This window comes from Oncorhynchus clarkii, chromosome 18, assembly GCF_045791955.1.
Source record: "Oncorhynchus clarkii lewisi isolate Uvic-CL-2024 chromosome 18, UVic_Ocla_1.0, whole genome shotgun sequence".
NCBI lineage: Eukaryota > Metazoa > Chordata > Actinopteri > Salmoniformes > Salmonidae > Oncorhynchus > Oncorhynchus clarkii.
This window is the reverse complement of record NC_092164.1, coordinates 6451608-6475299: the sequence shown is the minus strand read 5'-3', so window position 1 is coordinate 6475299 and position 23692 is coordinate 6451608. Positions and strand designations below refer to the sequence as shown.

General features: G+C 46.6%; 1 protein-coding gene across 2 annotated transcripts in view; it reads left to right on the top strand.

Annotated features, from left to right (window-relative positions):
- LOC139372953 (neurobeachin-like 1) overlaps positions 1-18033 on the top strand; it is a 31594-nt gene extending 13561 nt beyond the window's left edge. The window contains exons 18-45 of one of the 2 annotated variants that reach the window (XM_071112847.1): positions 79-254; positions 1618-1777; positions 2006-2134; positions 2461-2640; positions 3067-3195; positions 3390-3539; positions 3751-3908; positions 4438-4562; positions 5446-5572; positions 5709-5857; positions 6421-6554; positions 6945-7046; positions 7278-7373; positions 7482-7606; positions 7863-8003; positions 8389-8519; positions 8854-8963; positions 9178-9295; positions 9941-10038; positions 10405-10521; positions 10645-10844; positions 11171-11343; positions 11446-11540; positions 11768-11884; positions 12079-12240; positions 12761-12909; positions 13477-13612; positions 14895-18033. In XM_071112847.1, the coding sequence (XP_070968948.1) occupies positions 79-254; positions 1618-1777; positions 2006-2134; positions 2461-2640; positions 3067-3195; positions 3390-3539; positions 3751-3908; positions 4438-4562; positions 5446-5572; positions 5709-5857; positions 6421-6554; positions 6945-7046; positions 7278-7373; positions 7482-7606; positions 7863-8003; positions 8389-8519; positions 8854-8963; positions 9178-9295; positions 9941-10038; positions 10405-10521; positions 10645-10844; positions 11171-11343; positions 11446-11540; positions 11768-11884; positions 12079-12240; positions 12761-12909; positions 13477-13612; positions 14895-14999 (3792 nt within the window). In that variant the 3' untranslated portion in view covers positions 15000-18033. Of the gene's footprint in view, positions 1-78; positions 255-1617; positions 1778-2005; positions 2135-2460; positions 2641-3066; positions 3196-3389; positions 3540-3750; positions 3909-4437; positions 4563-5445; positions 5573-5708; positions 5858-6420; positions 6555-6944; positions 7047-7277; positions 7374-7481; positions 7607-7862; positions 8004-8388; positions 8520-8853; positions 8964-9177; positions 9296-9940; positions 10039-10404; positions 10522-10644; positions 10845-11170; positions 11344-11445; positions 11541-11767; positions 11885-12078; positions 12241-12760; positions 12910-13476; positions 14852-14894 lie in introns of those variants that run through there. The other variant, XM_071112846.1, reaches the window with a different exon arrangement.
- Positions 18034-23692: the final 5659 nt, after the last annotated feature.

The following is a 23692-nucleotide window of genomic DNA, read 5'->3' as shown; positions in this document are numbered from 1 at the left end:
GAGGGAACCCCCTTTGTGTTTGTCTATCTGTACCTGGATGTGACTCTCACTGACTCCCTCCTCTCTGTCTCCCACTAGCGGACGGAGGAGGAGCTGTCTCGCATGCTGCTGGAGATCGTGCTGTGCGTAATGTGGCGAGGCGTGGAGGGCTCGGACGATGCCGCCTGGCTGGAGCGGGGGCAGGTGTTCTCTGCCCTCACCAAGCTGGGCACTACCAACGAGCTGCTGCTGCCTGTGGACCACATCAAGCTCAGGTGGACACACTGGCATTTTTTACGTTTGATTTATTTCATTCTCAGTTGACAAGACTGAAAATATGCAGAATGCACAGTTCCATTTAGACAACAAACACGAGATATTACGTTCAATTAAAAAGTTTCAGTCTCACAAAGATATTAGTTTAAAAAGACCCATTTTGTTACAAAAAATTATTGAGGAGGAGTAGGACCAGACTGCAGGGTGACTTGACGACTGTAGTGAGGAGTAGGAACCAGCCTGTTGGGTGATGTGACGATTGTAGTGAGGAGTGGGAACCAGTCTGTAGGGTGACGTGAGGAGTCGGAACCAGCCTGCAGGGTGACGTGAGGAGTAGGAACCAGCCTGCAGGGTGACGTGAGGAGTAGGAACCAGCCGGCAGGGTGACGTGAGGAGTAGGAACCAGCCTGCAGGGTGACGTGAGGAGTAGGAACCAGCCTGCAGGGTGACGTGAGGAGTAGGAACCAGCCTGCAGGGTGACGTGAGGAGTAGGAACCAGCCTGCAGGGTGACGTGAGGAGTAGGAACCAGCCTGCAGGGTGACGTGAGGAGTAGGAACCAGCCTGCAGGGTGACGTGAGGAGTAGGAACCAGCCTGCAGGGTGACGTGAGGAGTAGGAACCAGCCTGCAGGGTGACGTGAGGAGTAGGAACCAGCCTGCAGGGTGACGTGAGGAGTAGGAACCAGCCTGCAGGGTGACGTGAGGAGTAGGAACCAGCCTGCAGGGTGACGTGAGGAGTAGGAACCAGCCTGCAGGGTGACGTGAGGAGTAGGAACCAGCCTGCAGGGTGACGTGAGGAGTAGGAACCAGCCTGCAGGGTGACTTGAGGAGTAGGAACCAGTCTGCAGGGTGACGTGACGACTGTAGTGAGGAGTAGGAACCAGCCTGCAGGGTGACGTAAGGAGTAGGAACCAGTCTGCAGGGTGATGTGACGACTGTAGTGAGGAGTAGGAACCAGCCTGTAGGGTGACGTGACGACTGTAGTGAGGAGTAGGAACCAGCCTGCAGGGTGACGTGAGGAGTAGGAACCAGCCTGCAGGGTGACGTGAGGAGTAGGAACCAGCCTGCAGGGTGACGTGAGGAGTAGGAACCAGTCTGCAGGGTGACGTGAGGAGTAGGAACCAGTCTGCAGGGTGACGTGAGGAGTAGGAACCAGTCTGCAGGGTGACTTGACGACTGTAGTTGTGGCTGTTCAATGTGTTTTGTGTTCAGTCACATCAGTCTTGAAGTGGGGGTCTGGTTCTCTGGTGTTTATTCACATTTTGTTTGTCTCTCTCTCTTAATTTCCTCCACTCCTCTGTTATCCTTCTTTCCTCTCTTTCTATCCCCATCTCCCACCCCTCCCTCCCTCCCTCTCACCCAGTCTGATGGAGAGGATGCTGGAGTGGGCTGTGACTGACAACCGGGAGGCCACGGCGGCCATGTTGCCCCAGCACACCGAGAACGCTGTGCGGCTGCTCCACGTTGTGCAGGACTTCCTGCAGGCGGAGGGCCTGGTCAACCCCACCCTGTGGACAGAGAAGGTATTGTTATTAGGAGTAGCGACATCTTTGCCAGTATGTGTGAATGTCATACCATTGTAAAGTGATAGTTCAGTGATTTGACATATGAAGACATTTGTTACATTGAAAGCAGTCTATGGCCTAAGAGTGACTGCAATCCACAATTAGGCTTTGTTAAATAATTATAAACCAATTGAGTAACACAAGCCATGTTAGAGGGGATTTGATTCATTGATTGTTTTCTTCTAGGTCCTGGAGGAGACAGTGACTCTGATGGACAGTCTCATGGTGTGGTACTCGTCAGGGGCCCAGTGGCTGCAGCTGTCTCAGGTGGGCCTGAGGCTTCTGCTGGGCTTCATGGCCCAGGAAGACCCCCAGGTGAGAATCTGTCCAGTGTCACATACACACACTCTTACATGTACATTTGAGTAATTTAGCAGATGCTTTTTTCCAGTGGAACTTAGTTAGTGGGTTCAACTGTACACTTCATACCTCTACTTTCAGTCTACCGGTGGTACTCAAACCTTTTCAGCTTAGTCCCCCTTGAGGGCGACCCGCCTCACACGAAGTCTCATAGAAGGCACTATAACCCACTATAACCCCACTACCAGGTGTCACATCTTATTCAGGATGCTTGTCTTTATATGAATGTTTTTATCACCTCCAGATAAGCTGTGTATGTAAGTGATCTCCTCTCCTGCCAGGTGTGTGCCTTGGCCACAGCCAAGCTGAACGGCATCCTGCAGACCAAGAGCGTGGAGACTCAGGACGAGGCGTGTTACCTGCTGGGCAAGGTGGAGGGCATCCTGAGACGCTCTGTAGGGGGGCAGACAGAGGAGACCTATATGTGCCTGGTGCCCCTGCTCCGCACGCTGCTCTCCAAGGTACACACTCACGCGCAGGCACATACACACATCCACGCGCAGGCACATACACACATCCACGCGCAGGCACACACACACATCCACGCGCAGGCACACACACACACTCAAGCTCAGACACGAAAAGACATGCATGATGAACAGTCACAATGAAGTAGAATCCGTATCAAACATTCCAAAGAGACTTGCTGACTGTTTTCTTAAATAACGGCAAAACCTTGGCACATAGACAAAACATTTGTCACACCAAGGGTCGGTGTCTAGGACACAGATTAAACATAGTCCTGGACTAAAGAGAGATTTCAATGGAATCTCTTTTGAATATGCTTTGTAGTCCAGGATTACTAGCCACTAGTCTGTAGTATGTCAATACCTCACACCACTTTGGATTATTTTCTAATCTCTTGTAATATCTTGTTGTGTCTGCAGGTGAACAAGCTGCTGTACATGGAGCTGCACCTCCCCCAGCTGCCTGACACCAACGGCAGCCCCTCCTTCTTCGAGGACTTCCAGCTCTACTGCAACTCCCCCGAGTGGAGGGTCTACCTCGACAAATACGTGAGGAGCTGGTTCAATGCCTTACTAAATCATTGCTAAGTCATTCAACTCTTGAAGAGCAGCAAGAAACGTGTTGAGAAATTTGAAGATCAACCTTAAAGATGAGAAAATGCATCTCTCAATCTCCGGTGTTGAGAGAGCGAGCCTGAGAAGAACAAAATAAGTAGTTGAATTGGTTCTCTTTCTGTCCTCAGATCATCCCCTACATGAAGCAGTATGAGATTGAGACGTTTAGCCAGGGTCACGAGACCATGGCTCTGTTCTGGAAGGAGTGCTATGAAAGCTTCATGGTCAACCTGCACAAAAGAGAGAGGGAGAGGGGAGAGAGCAAGATACGCTTCCAGGTCACACACACACACACACACAGACACACACCACACACACACACAGACACACAGATCCGAGTAAGGTCCACTTCATATTGAGCTGTCCATAATACTGCTGTATCATGGAAATGAAATGTCAGACCACAGTAACACAGAGCATATTGCCTTGTGTGGTGTTCTCCACACCAGAACACACTGACTCCCCGTTCCTCGTCCCGCCGTCCCTCAGGAGCAGTTTGTGGAGCCCTTCTCTCGGCGCGGCCGGCAGGAGAACCTGCGATACAACAGCATGCTGAAGCAGCTTCACAGCCAGCACAGCGCCGTCCTCAGGCAGTGGAGAGGAGCACGCCGCAGCCTGGTGTGTGAGAGAGGCCCCTGGGCAGACAGGTAACGGCCACACACACACTATTTATTATTATATATACAGTATTATATATGATTATAGGACTTCATTGGTAATTACTTCAGCACCCCGGTAAACACATGATCAGCCAAAGAACTGTTGTCCACTGTCCTCCAGTCAGTCAATCAATGCAGTTTATTTTATAACACCTTTTTGTTTTACATCAGCAGGTGTCACAAAGTGCTTTACAGACACCCCTCCTAAAACCCCCAAAGAGACATCAATGCAGTTTATCACAAAGTGCTTTACAGACACCCCTCCTAAAACCCCCAAAGAGACATCAATGCAGTTTATCACAAAGTGCTTTACAGACACCCCTCCTAAAACCCCCAAAGAGCCATCAATGCAGTTTATCACAAAGTGCTTTACAGATACCCCTCCTAAAACCCCAAAGAGCCATCAATACAGAGGCAGAAGCACAGTGGCGAGAGTTTCTGTGTGTCTCTCTTGCGTTCAGTTTGTTCTTCAGTTCATGCAACTTGGTTGACGTTCTCCTGTCTGTTGTTTTCTCAGGCAGCAGAGTGAGATGCACTGGCGAGTGTCCAGCGCGGAGAACTACTCCCGCATGAGACTCAAACTGGTGCCCAACTACAACTATGAGGACCACCGGCAGGCCAGCGCTCTCAGGGACAACCTGGGTAAGAGAGGCAGCTTCACTGGTTCCCCTGACAAGGCATCGCTGGAGTCTGAATAAACCATAATGTTAGCTGTAGACACGGACCCTTCTCCTCTTCCTGTTTCTCTTCCTCTTCATCTTCTTTGTCCTCTGCCTCTTGTTCCTGTTTCTCTTCCTCTTCATCTTCTTTGTCCTCTGCCTCTTGTTCCTGTTTCTCTTCCTCTTCATCTTCTTTGTCCTCTGCCTCTTGTTCATGTTTCTCTTCCTCTTCATCTTCTTTGTCCTCTGCCTCTTGTTCCTGTTTCTCTTCCTCTTCTTCTTGTCCTCTGCCTCTTGTTCCTGTTTCTCTTCCTCTTCATCTTCTTTGTCCTCTGCCTCTTGTTCCTGTTTCTCTTCCTCTTCATCTTCTTTGTCCTCTGCCTCTTGTTCCTGTTTCTCTTCCTCTTCATCTTCTTTGTCCTCTGCCTCTTGTTCCTGTTTCTCTTCCTCTTCATCTTCTTTGTCCTCTGCCTCTTGTTCATGTTTCTCTTCCTCTTCATCTTCTTTGTCCTCTGCCTCTTGTTCCTTTTTCTCTTCCTCTTCATCTTCTTTGTCCTCTGCCTCCTTGTTCCTCTTTCTTCTCCTCTAACATGGGGGGGCAGGGTAGCCTAGTGGTTAGAGCGTTGGACTAGTAACCGGAAGGTTGCGAGTTCAAACCCCCGAGCTGACAAGGTAAAAATCTGTCGTTCTGCCCCTGAACAGGCAGTTAACCCACTGTTCCCAGGCCGTCATTGAAAATAAGAATTTGTTCTTAACTGACTTTTTTAATAAATAAAAAAAAAAAAAAAAACTCCTCTTCCACCTTCCTCCTCCTCTAACTCTTCTTCCGCCTCTTGTTCCTCCTCTTCCTCTCCCTTGTCCCCCAGGTGTCCAGCAGCAGAAGGTGACATCTGAGTCCTTACTGCTGGAGGCGGTCAAGCAGGTGAAGGTCAGCGACCTGGAGGACGACATTCTGGAGCTGCCTGAAGACGACCCCGCAGCGACCAACAACACGTCAGTACACTCAACGTTGTCTACTATTGTTGTGTCTGTTGTGGACTGTTAGGTGGCTTTGACTACAAACGTGAATGGACTTGGTCACCTATCTGTCTGTTTCTATCTCTCTCGCTGTCTCGCTCTCTCTTTCCAGGGGGGACGTGGAGGAGGCAGGCCAGAAGGAGAAGCTGGTTCTGTGGGAGGACTGTGAGCTGGTCACCCAGGTGGATGTCAGCCCTGGACGTCTGGAGCTCACCACCCAGCACATCTACTTCTATGACAGCAGCACAGAGAAGGAGGAGGGTGAGGAGAGAGGGAGGAAGATAGGAGGGAGGGTTCTCCTGAAAGAGGAGGGAGGGGAGGAAGAAGGGATGAAATAGTGGGGTTAGAGGAAAAGTTGCTTTTAGTAAGAAGGAGAGAGGAAGGGAGGCTGAAGGAGAGTGAGCGATAAACCAGAGGTTATGGATGGGTTATGACTAGACATGTACAATACATACATACCACACTGTTAAAGACTCATTGTGTTGTCTTAGACATAGAGGTGTAGCTGTTATGACTAGACATGTACAATAGATACATACCTCACTGTTAAAGACTCATTGTGTTGTCTTAAACATAGAGGTGTAGCTGTCATGACTAGACATGTACAATACATACATACCACACTGTTAAAGACTCATTGTGTTGTCTTAGACATAGAGGTGCAGCTGCTCCCACATGCAATACACATCATATAATGTAATGACGTAGGGTTAATATTCGGGCCTGGAGTTTTGCCATGGTCAAGTCCCTAGTTAGGTCAAACTCCTGGCCTTGTGTATTATACATAACCAACCCCCTGTCTGTCCCCCTGTCTGTCCTTCCAGGTGTTGGTCAGGACTTTAAGTGGCCTCTATCTCAGATCCGGGAGATCCACCTGCGAAGGTACAACCTCCGCCGCTCGGCCCTGGAGATCTTCCTCATAGACCAGACCAACTACTTCCTCAACTTTAAGAAAGAGGTCAGTTCTGGGATCTGCTTTTTATGTGGATTGAGAACGGTGTACCCCTATCCATTTCACTACTTGGTCTATTCCAGAGCTAGCACATCACCTGATTCAACTCATCAAGGGCTAGTCCTGGAATAGATCAAGTAAGTAGATGGGGGGTGTTTGAGGAGGGGTTTGGGAAACACTTATGTAGAAGGAATGACTACATAGGCCTGGAGTACTGGGGTGTGTTGAGTACAGTAAAACGTTAAGAACAAATAGAACCTGTACTACTCCCTATTCTACATGACAGGCCATCATATCTGTTCTACATAATATATTTTGATCTGAGCATTCTGAAAGATTTCACACTTTTGAACAGACCCCCTCATGTTGGAATGTTCTGTGTGGTTTGATTGACAGGTGCGGAACAAGGTGTACAGTAGGATGCTGCTGCTGCGCTCCCTCAGCCTGTACGGCACACGCTCACCACAGGAGCTGCTCAAGGCCTCCGGACTCACACAGGTCAGGGGTCAAACATTGACATGGGAGATCAAGGTCGTGTTCAGTAGGGAGGAAGTGGTTTGAAACGGAGGTGATACTCCCTGAGCTGGTCTTATAAGAACAGATGTATTATTTTTTGCAAAATGTTTTGTTACATTGTGCCCTACTGAGCATGACCCTTGTTAAGTAGTCAGTATGGTCTCAGGTATTTTGTTGACAGGTTGTGTTAAACCTCTCTCTCGTCTTTGGTAGAAATGGGTGAACCGAGAGATGACCAACTTTGACTACTTGATCCAGCTGAACACCATCGCGGGCCGAACCTACAACGACCTGTCTCAGTACCCAGTGGTACGTTCTGTTAACACGGACCCTATGGGGGAAGATGTGGAATATACCATCTTGGTGCTCTTCTAAAGGTTGTTCATGGTTTAGTTAATTGTGTGTGTGTGTATCCAGTTCCCCTGGATCCTGTCGGACTACACGTCAGAGGAGCTGGACCTGACAGACCCAGGGGTGTTCCGGGACCTGTCCAAGCCCGTGGCCGTACTCAACGAGCGGAACGCCAAGGCTGTACGGGAGAAGTACGTTCTCTCAACCTCTCTCACTGAGCCGCTGCTGCGTCTACATACTGGCATTTACGTGACACGTTCCAGGGTGGCAGTGTATTCATTCATTCTCTTCACTACATAAGTGTCCTCGTCCATAGAATTAGACTTACTGCAATACAACACTTTATTCCCGTTGAGGAAATGTCTCTTTGAGGGCAAATAACTGGATTCTGTTGTAGTAAATGTAGTAAGTAATTATAATGTTAAGTTCACGTCTCCCTGTCTGTAGGTATGAGAGTTTTGAGGACCCCACGGGGACCATCGACCGGTTCCACTACGGTACCCACTACTCCAACGCAGCAGGAGTCATGCACTATCTCATCCGCGTGGAACCCTTCACGTCCCTCCACATCGCGCTACAGAGTGGACGGTAAAAGCAATGGGTTTTGGTGGGGGGGAATCAGACTAGAAAACTCAGGCCAGAAGTTAACAGCATTAAAGTCCATGGAGTTATCAGTGCTCGGGTTGTACCAGTCAAATTGCTGTGGTCTGAGCAGCTTTGTGCGTTCTAGTCATTCTAGTTCTGTGATTACACGTGTGTTCCAACTAACAATCAAATGTATCTATGCTCTTGTCTGGAGAGGTGCTATTGTACTGATGTCAGTAAGGCCAGAAGTCTTTCTCTCACCGAGCTACAGCCTTACTAGATTCACAGTTTGTCTTGGTCAGGTCACATGGTCAGCAAAACCATCCGGTCTCTAGTACTATGGCATACTTTAAGGCCATTGGCTGTTGGTCTTCCTCCCTCGGTCCAGGTTTGACTGTGCGGACCGCCAGTTCCACTCCATCCCAGCTTTGTGGCAGACCCTCACGGACAACCCCAACGACGTCAAGGAGCTCATCCCAGAGTTCTTCTACTTCCCGGAGTTCCTGGAGAATCAGAACGGTGAGATGAGCTCCGTGTCTGTAGAGAATCACAGACACGCTGGCTATGTTGACTGACTGTCCGTACTAACACGCCTCCTGTGGTGGTGTTCACACAGTCAATCAGAGAACATCTGGACTCGACTGGACCGGTTCAGATTGTGGAACACTGGAACTTGTTCAAATCGGACTAAATCTATAACTGACCCAGTTACACCCTGAATTGTAGAAACTGAGGATTTCAGTTGAAAATGTTATTTAGTCTGTTTTCTTTTTATCTGGTCACACTGCCACTCTGATGGAATCCACTTTCACTCCCCCGTCCTTTGTTCATCCTCCTCTCTCGCTCCCTCTAGCCTTTGATCTGGGGCGCCTGCAGATCTCCAAGGAGAGGGTGAATGATGTCATCCTGCCTAAATGGGCCAAGTCTCCAGAGGACTTCATTTATAAGCACAGGAAAGCCCTGGTGAGCCTCCTTTTCTCATGGACGGTCACCATTACCATAATGCTTTGTCCCAAGGGGGGAGAAAAACCTCTAACACAATTGGATCACACACATTCTATTACCATGATGTGCAGGAGAAATGCATTCCACAGAGAGTAGTATTTAGTGATTTATTGCTGAGGGGGTTAAAAATGTGTGTGTCTTGGCCTTTGTGTGTGTGTGTGTTGTGTAACAGGAGTCTGAGTACGTATCGGCCCACCTGCAAGACTGGATCGATCTGATCTTCGGTTACAAACAGCGAGGCCCCGCGGCCGTGGAGGCCCTCAATGTCTTCTACTACTGCACCTACGAAGGTACGGACGCTAACACTAAACCCAAAGACTCCCACTCATAAAATAGCCCTGATGCTAAAGAAACGCTGCACCTACGAAGGTACGGAGGCTAACACTAAACCCCAAGACTCCCACTCATAAAATAGCCCTGATGCTAAAGAAACGCTGCACCTACGAAGGTACGGAGGCTAACACTAAACCCCAAGACTCCCACTCATAAAATAGCCCTGATGCTAAAGAAACGCGGTACCTGTGGAAGGTACGGAGGCTAACACTAAACCCAAAGACTCCCACTTATACAATAGCCCTGATGCAGAAACGCTGCACCTACGAGCATCTTACAGGTGCGGAGGCTAACACTAAACCCCAAGACTCCATTGATAAAATAGCCCTGATGCTAAAGAAACGCTCCACCTGTGGAGGTACATTTACATTTTGGTCATTCAGCAGATGCTCTTATCCATAGCATCTTACAGGTGCGGATGCTAACACTAAAACCCATAGACTGATACAATAGCACTGATGCTAAAGAAACGCTGCACCTACAAAGGTACGGATGCTAACACTAAAACCCATAGACTGATACAATAACACTCATGCTAAAGAAACGCTAGATTGCTATATTATGACACTTTACTGAAGCGTTTGTCTCTGGTTTTGCTGTAGGGGCGGTGGACCTGGATGCAATCACTGATGAGAAGGAGCGTAAAGCCGTAGAGGGGATGATCAGTAACTTTGGACAGACACCCTGCCAGCTGCTCAAGGTACTGGAGAAAACACACAAGGCTTGACCTGACCGGGAGGAACCTCCCAGGCCTTCCTCGTGATATGAGCCCATTGGAACACTGAGGGATGAACCGGTCAATTAGGAATCATTGGGAATGAGACTTTAACAGGTTATTTAGAACCGTGATTCCCATCTCTGGTCTTTGAGGACCTTCAACAGTACTCATTGTTGTAGCATCAGACAAACACCTTATTAAACTCGTCAACAGCTTGGTGATTAGTTTAGCCAGGGCTACAACAGAAATGGGTGCTGGTGGGGTTACTCGGGGATATTTAGCTGAGAATCACTGGTTTAGAACAGGTATTTTAGATGGGCTATAGTGATGTATTGTCTGTGTGTACAGGAGCCACACCCAGTACGTCTTTCTCTGGAGGAGGTGGAGAAGAGGAAAGGTCGACTAGATGCCTCGCCACTCAGCATCTTCGAGCACCTTGCCGAACTCAAGTCCTTCTTTGTCGAGGTTAGTTTTGAAAACACACACACTAAAGCATATGATCATGACCCTCTTTGTTGATTATTGTAAAGTACTTTATGAAAATCGTTTTATTGAAAAACAACTTCATAAATAAATGTTGATTTTTAGGGGATCAATGACAACGTGCCTCTGGTGAAAGCCGTGGTCCCCAAAAACCAGTCCCACTCCTTCATCACCCAGGGCAGCCCAGACACTATGGTGACCCTGAGTCAGAACTGTCTGATGGGAACCCACGGCTGGCTGCCTTATGACAAGAATATCTCCAACTACTTTACCTTCATCAAGGACCCCACCGTGGCCAACCCCAAGTCAGTCCCTCCCCCTTTTCTACTTGAAACTATGGGGCGTTGTAGTCTGACTGGGAGACTGGGAGCCCTGTTTGAGTTCTTACCTCCATTCCTTGAAGTAATCACTCATCTGAGAATGTTTGGTTTGTCACCGCAGTATGATGGAAACTCTGCCATGGTGTATCCAGATCTGTGATTATCTCCAGGATGGGGACGGGAAGAATGCACTTTAAATGTTTTGGAACAGACCCTTGGAGGGCACTTGATGTCATTACTTGGTCATAAAGTTGTTCTGTGAGGTATGTATCTGAGGTCTCCTCCTCTCTGCTCCTCCCCCCTCTCTCTAGGACCCAGCGGGTCCTGGGTGGGCCCTTCTCTCCGGGCGTGGAGGTGACGGCAGGTCTGTTTGTGGTGTCACATGACGGGAAGCTCCTGTTCAGCGGTGGCCACTGGGACAACAGCCTGAGGGTCACCTCCCTGGTCAAGGGAAAGACTGTGGGACATCACATCAGACACATGGGTATGGATGGATCTCACACACACATACATGCACTCAGACACACACGCACACTGTCTGTACATACAGTATAGTAATTATTTGGTGTCTTCTCTCTCACTGCAGACATAGTCACGTGCCTGTCGACAGACTACTGTGGGATCCACTTGATCTCTGGATCCAGGGACAACACCTGTATGGTGTGGCAGGTGCTGCAGCAGGTGAGATCATGAAGCCTGAGGGTTTATTGGAATACACTACACTGACTAGAAAGCATTTGTACTGTATTGTTACCGTGGAAACGTTTGATGTTAGTACACCAAAAAAAGAAAAAAGGAAGTGAAACTGTTTGACACATATCTGCTTTCGGTTGCAAACTGTTTTACTACTGTATGCCCTACTGAACACTACCCAGGTGTATGAGCGTGTGACTGTGTGTGTCCTACAGGGAGGTTGTCCGGTGGGGCTGTGTCCCAAGCCGGTACAGGTTCTGTATGGACACACTGACGAGGTACTGAGCGTCAGCATCAGCACAGAGCTGGATATGGCCGTCTCTGGATCACGGGTAAGAGGTTGGAGGGATGAAGGGGATGGAGGGGTTGGTGGGATGGAGGGGTTGGTGGGATGAAGGGGTTGGAGTGGTTGGAGGAATGCAGGAGGTTGGAGGAATGCAGGAGGTTGGAGGAATGCAGGAGGACGAAGGGGTTGGAGGGTTGGTTGATAGATGGATCTTGTTGATGTTTTGTTTCTGTGTACCAGGACGGGACGGTGATCATCCACACGGTGCGTCGGGGCCAGTACATGCGGTGTCTGCGGCCGCCCTGTGAGAGCTCCCTGCCGGTCTCCATCCTGCACCTGGCTATCTCTTATGAAGGGTGTGTGGTGGTTCACACCTGTGTAGAGGGCAAGGCCACGCTCAAGGTACACTAACACATGTTCTTAATATGTAGTTGAAAATGTCGTGATCGTCTTCTCTAAAAAATCTTAATGTGTTTTGGTGCAGGAGTCTGACCAGGCAGCTACGGCGCGCGCGTGTGTGTGTGTGTGTGTGTGTGTGTGTGTGTGTGTGTGTGTGTGTGTGTGTGTGTTTAGACGGACAGCCCAATGCAGATCTATATTCATGATTATTCATGACCAATTAGATCAGCTCAGAGAAAGATCTGATGTGATTGGTCATTGAACCAATTAGTGGAAAGAATATCAGAATTGGACTGAATGAAGCCATAGTGACTTAGTTGGTGAGCGACTTAGTTGGTGAGCTACAGAGGGTGAGTGAGTTGGGGAGTGAGTTATTTGCTTAGTGAGTGACTGACTGACTTAGTTGGTACAGTACGTCATACATAACTCAACATGATGCTTAGCAAAACGCTAGTTAACCACTAGATGTACACCAGGACCCAATCATAATGTACCGATTGTCTCTCATCCTGTCCCTGTTTAGGATAAGAACGGCCTGCACCTGTACTCTGTCAATGGGAAGCACCTGTGTACGGAGGGCCTGAAGGAGCAGGTGACAGACATGTGTGTGTCCGGGGAGTACCTGGTTATCGGCAGCGAGCAGGGCTTCCTCTCCATACGAGACCTGTACAGGTGACCTTGTTTCCTGTGTGTGTTTGTCTGTCTGTGTGCGTGACTCCACGCATGCATCTACAGGGTTTTTGCTGTATCAAAAAGGGTCTTAGGTGGTAAGGGTGGCAATGGCCGCTGAACAGCTGATTTAACTTTTTTTTTTTTTAAGCCCATTTCCTGCATTTTTACAAATGTTTGCATTGAGCTGAGAGAAAATACTGCAGTATTAAAGCTAATTTCCTGCAATTCTATGCATTTTACCATGTCTAATACTGTGTTCCTTTACTCAAATATAACAATATTAATACTTCTAAATTGATTGTTTTTGTCATTTTCAATTCTGTAGTTTTTATTTTGGTGATTTGTTAGTTCTCAAAGATTATCTCCATTTATCTTTTCTACATACTTTATATCTGGTTTTAGTCGTTTACACTGAAAACGTTTTCACCGCCCAAAACAAAATCATATATGCAACAGAGTTTATTATTATTATTATTATTAATATATATATATCAGGGATTTTTCTATCTGTCTAACCCAACCCTTCACTCTGTCTCTGTCCCCTCCCCTCCTCTCTCCTCCGGGCAGCCTGTCCCTGTGCGCCACCCCCATGGCAATGCGTGTGCCTGTACGCTGCGTGTCTGTCACCAAGGAGCAGAGCCACGTGCTGGTGGGCCTGCAGGACGGCAAGCTGATCATTGTGGGCGTGGGCAAGCCGGCCGAGGTAAAGAGCTCATTCAGAAACTACATCGCCCAGAGCCTGGAGGGCTCACCCCTCATGGCAATGCCACTGCTCGCCCCGCTGAGGGTGCGCTCGCCCGCCCGCAGGCTGAGCCTCCGGGACAAGTTAATGTTTAACCCCCAGGGCCCTGACCCCTGACCCCCTGAGCAGAACATCCCCCTCAATTCAATAAAAAAACAAATGTATTTACCTCAGAGGGAACTTCATAAACTCACCCTACAAACTACCACGGCATACCATTCTCTCTCTGTTGTAGTGCTAATAATTTGTCCTAAATGACCTGTCCTTCCTTAGCCACATACACCTCGGGTGTGTTCATTAGGCACCAAACGGAAGAAAACGGACAAACAGCGGAGGAGCTACCTTGACTTTTTCCCCCCGTTTTCTGTTGTAAGACTTCAAATAATTTTCTGTTGCGTGCCCTAATGAACATGACCCTGTTTCTGGGGCGAAGCAGGACCCTGGCCCATTCTTGCCCTGCAAGGATTGGTAACCACACACACAGTAACACTTGAGACATTCCATAAACGCCTCTGAATGAATACAACACACCCTCTCCTGGAATATTACTGTGAAATGAAAACATGGGCTTCCGTTTACCTCATTCTAACCGAGGAATGACTTATTTTTGGGCCTTGGGATGGTGTTGTCCAATATTGTTTACCGGAAGTGTCATTATTATTGACTGATTTAATATGTATTTGTGACATGCTGTGAATTGCCTTGGATGAACACCTCTGCAAATTCAAGCCATATAAACTATATTAGTAATAAGCTACGCTATAATAAGATGCACTAGGCTGTAATTTATTCCCACCTGCTCTTCAAGTGAAAATGGTTTAACCCTTATTGTCTTCCTGCTCTTCAAGTGAAAATGGTTTAACCCTTATTGTCTTCCTGCTCTTCAAGTGAAAATGGTTTAACCCTGATTTCTTCCTCCCTACTGGTAGACATGAAAGTAAGGTTAACTCTGGGGCTGTAATGATGGGATAGGGAGGGACACAGGGAATCACCCTCGAATCAATTGATAATTTGATCCCCTCCCAACTTCTCTCACCTTTCTTTTATACAAATGGACCTGCCTCAAAGTGAACCAAGCTTTGGTTTTGAACTGGCACTACGTCATTCCAACATTTCTGAACTAACCGATCACTCATAAATCATATCCTGCTTTTTGTTTGTTTCTTTTGACTTCACACTTTCCTCCTCCTCCTCATCTCTCTCCTCTTCCTCACTTCCTCCTCCTTTCCTCCACTCTTCTCAGATGCGTTCAGGCCAGATCACTCGTAAGCTGTGGGGCTCCAGCAAGCGCCTGACCCAGATCTCCTCTGGAGAGACAGAGTACCAACCAGCCTGCAACCAGAACTGACCCCCACAACCACCCCTTCCACCCCTCCCACTACCACCACACCCCCTCACCCTGCTGCCTGCCTGATTGGCCCGCAAGCCCTGCCAATCATCACAGTCTACCCAATCAGATTTGAACCACCCCTCGTTTTGATTGACTGATGACTGTTTTGGGAGAATCTTACTCCTTTTTTGTTCCTCCCTCTGACTTGGGAAGGACAGACTGACCCACGAGTGGAAGACGGGGGGGTGTGTGTGTGTGTTTTAACGGTGTGTAAAGGTTAGGCGGATGAGTAGGGCAGGTCAGGACGGACCAGCAGGCGCCGGCGTCGAGTTTCTGATCCAACTGTAGGTGCATACATCCCCTCACCCCCCCTCCCCTTCAATGACACACATGGCCATTACTCTTCATCTTCCTCCATCATCACTAGCACGGTCAGGCCAGTGGCTCCCACTACTACAGAGACCCTCTATGCAGACACACACTACAGCAATCTGAGCTGACCTCTGACCCCTCCACCTCTCAGGCCCAAGGAATGAAGGGGATCCCCAACGTAGAAATGTAATTACTCCAATGGGAACACTTAACCTGGTTGACGGTCCACCCATCACATCACACTGACTTCAATGGGAATTATATTTTATATTTCTCTGGTCATCAAGATGACCCACTTCTCCGAACCCTGAACCCGAGACCACTGAGCAGTGTGTGTGTGTATGTACGCTCTTTGTGTTTCTGTGTGTTGTCTCTCGCTGGTTGTTTTCTCCCGTGGGCTTTTGTTGACTTGGTTTTGCCTTCCAGTCTGACTAGGCTGTGACCGATGCCTCAGGGCTCCTATGCAGCAGTAAGGGGCTATGTTCAGTCACAATACAATGTTTTTGGTTTAGTTTTTTTGTTTGATGTTACTGATAATTGTAGTTGTTTTTTACAGATGCGTGCATGTGTATAAGGTCTGTGGTTAGGTTGTGTTTTGCGTGGCATTTCCGGCCCACTCCTCATTTAGTATAGAGGACGGGGCCCTAAGGTATCCAACACTCGTACTAAGCCTGACACACACACACACACTTGTTTGCTAATGTACACTTGCATAGACTCCTCCCTATTGGAGAAGCCTGTGACTGCGTTCCATGTCATCTCTATTGCAATCTCAGTAGATTTCTATATGACATTTAATGTGGTTTCTGAGACGCTGAACACTTCTCCAGGCGTTGTGAAATCTGATAATCGGCAATAAAGACGACCTGGAACGCACCCAAAGTCCGCTAGTTTGACACTACAGAAGAAGAGAGAAGCCTAGTGTTGTAGAATCACTAGCTACCCCATACCGTGCCCAAAGGACTCGCTCCCCTCAAACACTACACTCTTACACACACTGCAAGCTTCTCACACTTGTGTTAGACCGCATGCTTCGGAGGGACGAACCATACTGAACCTGGCTTAGTGTGCAATGTTTAGCTCTAGATCCATCCTAGAATGTTTTTATGTTACTTGAATCAATGTTTATTTATGAATGAAAATGAGCTTTTTGAAATTCACACTACATTATTTGTATGTTTTTAAGTGGTGCTTCAGTTGTTCAACAAAGATTTATGCTGCGAAAAACTGAAGACGGTGGATCGATCCACCTTTCACAATGGGAGGGGAGACTTTCTAAGGGCTTTTGAGATGTCAGTGTTACAGCAATACAGTTCCTTCCTCTGCTCCGCTGACTGTGCATTGGTACATTCCAGCCTCTTGTCAAGGCTGAACTATAAAGAAAAATCTCCAGTCTTCCTGGTTTTTCTGACCGGGACGACGCGATTGGGAGATTAAACTTAATTCTGCCAAGGGACATCCCAAACGGCTGTCATCTTCCAACAGTCAGAATCACCTCAGTGTTCCTCCTCCTTCCATAATTGTCTCTTAGTTGGGAGCCATGTCAGCTAGTTAAGGTCCTCTGGAGTTCCATAAATGCAGTAACGTCACTAAACGTGTCTGTGAACCGGGCCTAACGTGGCTTTTTGAGATTTCATGTGTGTTTTTATGTCAATGTTTGAGATTATGAATGATTTCACCCCCCATTGAATCCTTATGGTTGTTATGCTCCTGTCAAATCAAAATGACAGTTTGGTCGGGGTAGATCATATGTTGCATAATCTGAGTGTGTATGTTCATGATGACAGTAGTTTCTTAAAATGCCAAATTCCTTATTTCCTTGTCATATCATTTGCCTTCTTGGTAACAATTCAGTGATTCTGGTTCTTATCTATCATGGACTTAGAATCATTCATTCTGATTCTATGGTGGTTATAGATTAGGGATCAGACTTCTATGTGCAGTGTGGTTGTTTTTGGTCTTCTCTTTTAAGTCTCTCCGCAATCTGTCCGGAGAATACAATCACAGACCAACGTGTGCCCTTTTTTAACCAAGAGGCCGTTTCAATAAGTGTATTTTTAATTGTTTATGCTTATGTGTCTCGATGGCATACTCCTTTAAACAGTTTCCATTCTCATCAGAATGTGTTACTCATTTTTTCCAAAGGGCGTATTTAATAAATGTTTATATTTTTGTCAATCTTAGTTTGTCAGGCAGACGACACCACTATCTTGTTTTAGGACTTTCTTCCGACCCCACCACTGAAACAGTGCCTTTTTATCCACGTTGCATCATACAGACAATTATCCGGTTCGTGTGTAGAATTCTTTGTTTTACCCTTCCCTCCATGATAACCCATGGATAGCAGCATTCCACAAACTTACCATCAAATAGGAACCAAGAATCTAGAACTGTAAACAAAGTTGACTAAAAATCTGAAATATATTGGTGTCTTACCTTAGCTGCTTGCTCTGTGACTGTCACCAAAATGGATGTGTGTGTGTATATCTGATTTATAAATACTGGTGTATAATGTACAGCATGATTTTTATTTTAGTGGATTTTAATTGTACTTTTTGCACTTTCCAGGTACTAAATTGTAAGTGATTGTTTTAAATGTTTCCCTGGTCCATTCTGTACAGACAAACTGCTTTGTATACACAAGTGGAAAGTAATCATTAAAGTCTTGTCAAAAATGTCATTCATATGTATGGCTGATTTGTAGCTGTGAAAATAGGACACTGTGTACAAAACATTAGGAACACCTTCCTAATTTGGAGTGCCCTATTTTGCCCTCAGAACAGCCTCAATTCGGTGGGGCATGGACTCTACAAGGTGCCGAAAGCATTTCACAGGGTTGCTGGCCCATGTTGACTCCAACGCTTCCCACAGTTGTGTCAAGTTGGCTGGATGTCCTTTGGCTGATGAACCATTCTTGATACACACAGGAAACTGTTGAGCATGGAAAAACCCAGCAGTATTGCAGTTCTTGACACAAACCGATGCGCCTGGCACCTACTACCATACCCCGTTCAAAGGCACTTAAATATTTTTGTCTTGCCCTTTCCCCCTCTGAATGGCATGTGTAAAAAACCTTAACCTGGCTCCTCCAGTTCATATATGGATTGAAGTGGATTTAACAGGTGACATCAATAAGGGATAATATAATTCACCTGGTCAGTCTGTCGTGGAAAAAGCAGGTGTTCCTAATGTTTTGTACAATCAGCGTAAATGCATGTTTTGTATTTTAAACAGTACATAAATATTTCACTAGGGGGCGACCAAGTTGTAAACTGCTGTAAGATGCTTGGAGCGCTTACACTGCTGAACATGGGGTGCGTTCGTAAATTCCCTCAGGCTAAATACTCCGATTTCAGAGCACTCTCGTCTGACTGTGCCAGAAAATTATGAATTTACGAACGCTCAACACCCGTATATGGCCGGTGTCAGTAAACGTCGGCAAAAATGAGTAATTAAATTGTTGCCAGCAGCACAGTTGCAGTCACCAACGCTCTGGATAACATGGAAACAGCCTAACCATCTCTGCTAGGGTGAGAAATGGTCAGTGATGTGAACTCTCATTTTTGTCTGGAAGTAGCTTGCAAGCTAGCTAACTTTAGCCAGTTAGCTTGGGTGCTTGGCAGCCGTTGTGAGGTCAGAACACTCGGATCAACCCCACTCCTTGACCAGTGTACGCTCTGAACGCTCCGAGAGTGAAACTGATTTTACGAACGGACAATCTGACAAAGCTCTGGGCACACTGACTGGGTGCTCTCTGGCACTCCAGAGTGAATTTACGAACGCTCCCCGGATAGAACAAGGCCTCGCTTATTTTTGTTGGACCTATGTTGCCATGACAACGGCGAAAGTTCTATCCCTATTTTGAAAGCGTTTTCCAGTGGCACATTTGCTTCCTATTTACAAACTTTCTCAGAAAATACTAGTCGTCGAGGTGTATCATGACTGATCCAGTGGCAACGACGAACGAAGGGCCACCAACGGATGGAAAATCAGTCAATCTCATTGGGAATGTAAATATAATTGTTACAACAGGCAGGCATATTTACCCTAGAAATACGCCTACAGTATTTTTCTCAGTTTAATAGATGCACATTGAATCATCAGTTGTCACGGGCATAACACTAGAGGGCTGGGTTGCTACCTGGTTCATTTTCACAGCTGTTGAGAAGAGTATCAAGAGCCGAGCCTGTTCCTGATGACGATGAGGAAGAGGAGGAGGAGCCTCCCCCACCACCACCACTAATTCCACGAGGCCCTCTAGTGAATTTGCATTCTCCTATTGTCAATTCCCATTATAATGCTTAGTTAACTGGAATATAGATTTTACACCTGACATGCATATTATTATTACATTAAAGGACTGTAGTGTTTAAAATAGTATATTTTGTTTACAGAAAGGATGTCTAACAGTCCATCTGAAAAACTGCAGGGATTTCAATAAAAACGGTATCCTTCTCAGTGACCCCTAACAGTGAAATCATTAGACCCTATTCACCATGCCAGAGCTTTGTGTGTGTGTCAGTGTGCTAACTTAGGTAGGTCGTAAGTGGCCCTGGATAAGTGTCTGCTAAATGACTAGTAAAATGAGTGTTTTCGTGAGCGTTGTGTTCCCAGCTTCCATAAAGAAAGGCACCCAGGGCTTCCTGAGGGCGAGTATTGGGGAGAAGGTGAAGTGTACTATGGTCCAGCCCTACAAGGACTCCAAGGCTGAGCGCTCCAAGTTCCCCCTCTGCTTCAACGAGTGGAAGTATTTCTCCATACAGGTAAGTAGGTATATTAGTTGATGGTCTAGCCAACTTCTCTCTGTCTGGATTCATGTATTGGTCATGTCAAAAGAGTTGGCTACACTGCAGGTACAGTATGGGGCCAGCTATTGCAATACTGTATCGAGAAAGTTGTACAAATATTATTTTCTGCATCTAACAGGACAGGTTTTTCCTCTATCCAAGACTTTAACACAATCAATCAATAACTCATTTGGATGTTTCAGATTCCTAAGAGCGCTGATAACACGCTGGGTGTCTGTGAGTCACACCGTCTGGTGGTGGAGCTCATCTTCTTTGAGCAGGACACGGGCGTTCCCAAGCTCATAGGAAAGACCTTTGTCAAACTGCTGGACATCGTCAGTGTGAGTGACACGGACAGGAGCGATGGGGACGAACCGCCCCTTCATGCTCACCATGCCATGTTTAAATGGGATAATAATAAAATGATGATCATAAGAGTGAGTGTACAAAGCTGTCCAGGGCTCAACACGTGTGGATGTCCTCCACTAAAGAACCAATGGGTTCTTTCTATTTTAGCTTCCAGTCGATGGTACAAGTATTGTCATTCACCTGCTGCTAGCAGGCTGGCCTGCAGGACCAGATATCAACCGTCTTGTCCTCTGTCCTGTTCTCTAATCAGAAATCACAAATGAACCACCTGCTGGAGCTGAGGCTCAAGCGCCAGGTACAGAATATGAATCAGACACCATGGTCAACATGTGAGACAGTTATATCATGTTCAATGGGAGTTTTGGACAGTGGATTCGTGCATTGACACACGCAATAAAAGCCGACCTGTTTTCCAGATCATCTGTAAGCTGGAGATGGAGATGGTGATTGCGTATGGATCCTTGGGTTACGGATACTCCCACCAGGTTAGAAGGGAGACACATCAGTGTTTGTGTAGATGTGGAGGAATAATTGATCTTGCCTATCTATTATTTACTCCCTAGTTGAAGCACCCAAATAGAAACATGGAGAGCCTAGTGGAGCGCTCGCTCTTCCTCCGCTGTCCACCACCAGACGACCGCAAAGACCATCACTAGTGAGACACGGACACACTCAAATACTGTACATGAATGCTTAACTATTGACATTCTGACACTGTGACCCTTTTGTGTGAGTTTTTTCCCCCTAGATTTGACAGACCGATATTCTGCCATGTAACATATCGCTCCCTGTGTCTACAGTAATGTGGTCACTCCTAAGCCAGTACCTTATTCAGACTTTATCGCAGCGCTGATGTACAGAGAGACCACCAACCCAGACAACAGGACGACTTACCCCTCAAACAGCACAATATCCCCCATCATCCTGGAATGTATGGAGAAGAGGGGCAGGTACGGTTTATTATGGAATCTCATTCTGGGTTCAAAGGTCAAAGTGTATACTGTTTTCAGCCCATTTTCTGAAAATGATGCATAGTAGCTACACTAACAAAACAAATGTCTACTGTCCAAAAACTGCCTTAGTGAATTAATTATATCCAAGGTAAGTGGAACATAATGTTAAATAACCATAATATAAAAGGATCTGATATTGCTAAGTGGTCAATTTAGTGTTAGAAAGAACAGGAAGGATGTAGGTAGCAAACGTCCCAAATGATTCCCTACAGTGACAATAAAAAGTATGTGAACCCTTTGGAGTTACCTGGATTTCTGCATAAATTGGTCATCAAATTTGATCTGATCTTCATCTAAGTCACAACAATAGACAAACATAGTGTGCTTAAACTAATAACACACAAATTATTGTTTTGTTGTTGTCTATACTGAAAACATAATTTTAACATTCACAGTATAGGTTGGGGAAAGTATGTGAACCCCCAGGCTAATGACTTCTCCAAAATCTAATAGGAGTCAGCTAACCTGGAGTCCAATCAATGAGATTGGAAATGTTGGTTAGAGCAGCCTTGCCCTATAAAAAACACTCACAAAATTTGAGTTTGCTATTCACAAGAAGCATTGCCTGATGTGAACCATGTCTCAAACAAAAGAGACCTCAGAAGACCTAATTGTTGACCTGCATAAAACTGGAAAGGGTTACAAATGTATCTCTAAAAGCCTTGATGTTCATCAGTCCACAGTAAGACAACGTGTCTATAAATGGAGAAAGTTCAGCACTGTTGCTACTCTCCCTAGGAGTGGCCGTCGTGCAAAGATGACTGCAAGAGTACAGCGCAGAATGCTCAATGAGGTTAAGAAGAATCCTAGAGTATCAGCTAAAGACTTACAGAAATCTCTGGAACATGCTGACCAGGTCGCTAGGTGTACGGTGTTTCCTCCGACAATTTGGTGCGGCTGGCTTCCGGGTTGGATGCGCGCTGTGTTAAGAAGCAGTGCGGCTTGGTTGGGTTGTGTTTCGGAGGACGCATGGCTCTCGACCTTCGTCTCTCCCGAGCCCGTACGGGAGTTGTAACGATGAGACAAGACAGTAACAATTGGATACCACGAAATTGGGGAGAAAAAGGGGGTAAAAAAAAGAATGGTGTGCATGGGAGGACACTACGAAAGAAGCTGAGGGTCTTTGGGCTGGTTTGCTAACTACCTCTCTCAAAGAGTGCAGTCTATAAAGTCAGGAAATCTGCTGCCTGTCACCAAGGGAGTACCCCAAGGCTCGATCCTAGGCCCCACACTCTTCTCAATTTATTAGGAAGCTCTCATCCATTTATACTCAGCTGGCCCCTGCCCGGATTTTGTGTTAAATGCTCTACAACAAAGCTTTCTTATTGTCTAACAAGCTTTCTCTACCCTTAACCTTGTTCTGAACACCTCCAAAATAAAGATCATGTGGTTTGGTAAGGTGTGAATACTACCTCTGAGGGCTTTGAGCTTGAGGTAGTCACCTCATAGTCACCTCATAGAAGTACTTGGGAGTATGGCTAGACTGTGCACTGTCCTTCTCTCAGCACATATCAAAGCTGCAGGCTAAAGTTAAATCTAGACTTGGTTTCCTCTATCGTAATCGCTCCTCTTTCACCCCAGCTGCCAAACTAACCATGATTCAGATGACCATCCTACCCATGCTAGGCTACCTGGATTGCACTAGTAACTGAAAGGTTGCAAGATCGAATCGCCGAGCTGACACGGTAAAAATCTGTCGTTCTGCCCCTGAACAAGGCAGTTAACCCACTGTTCCTAGGCCGTCATTGTAAATAAGAATTTGTTCTTAACTGATTTGCTTCGGTAAATATTGGTTAAAAATACATTAAAAAAGATTACGGAGACTTCATTTATAGATGGGCAGGTAAGAGTGCTCTCGAGTGGCTAGATGTTCTTTACCATTCAGCCATCAGATTTGCCACCAATGCTCCTTATAGGACACATCACTGCACTCTATACTCCTCTGTGAACTGGTAATCTCTGTATACCCGTCTCAAGACCCACTGGTTGATGCTTATTTATAAAAACCTCTTAGGCCTCACTCCCCCCTATCTGAGATATCTACTGCAGCCCTCATCCTCTGCATACAACACCTGTTCTGCCAGTCACATTCTGTTAAAGGTCCCCAAAGCACACACATCCCTGGGTCGGTCCTCTTTTCAGTATGCTGCAGCTAGTGACTGGAACGAGA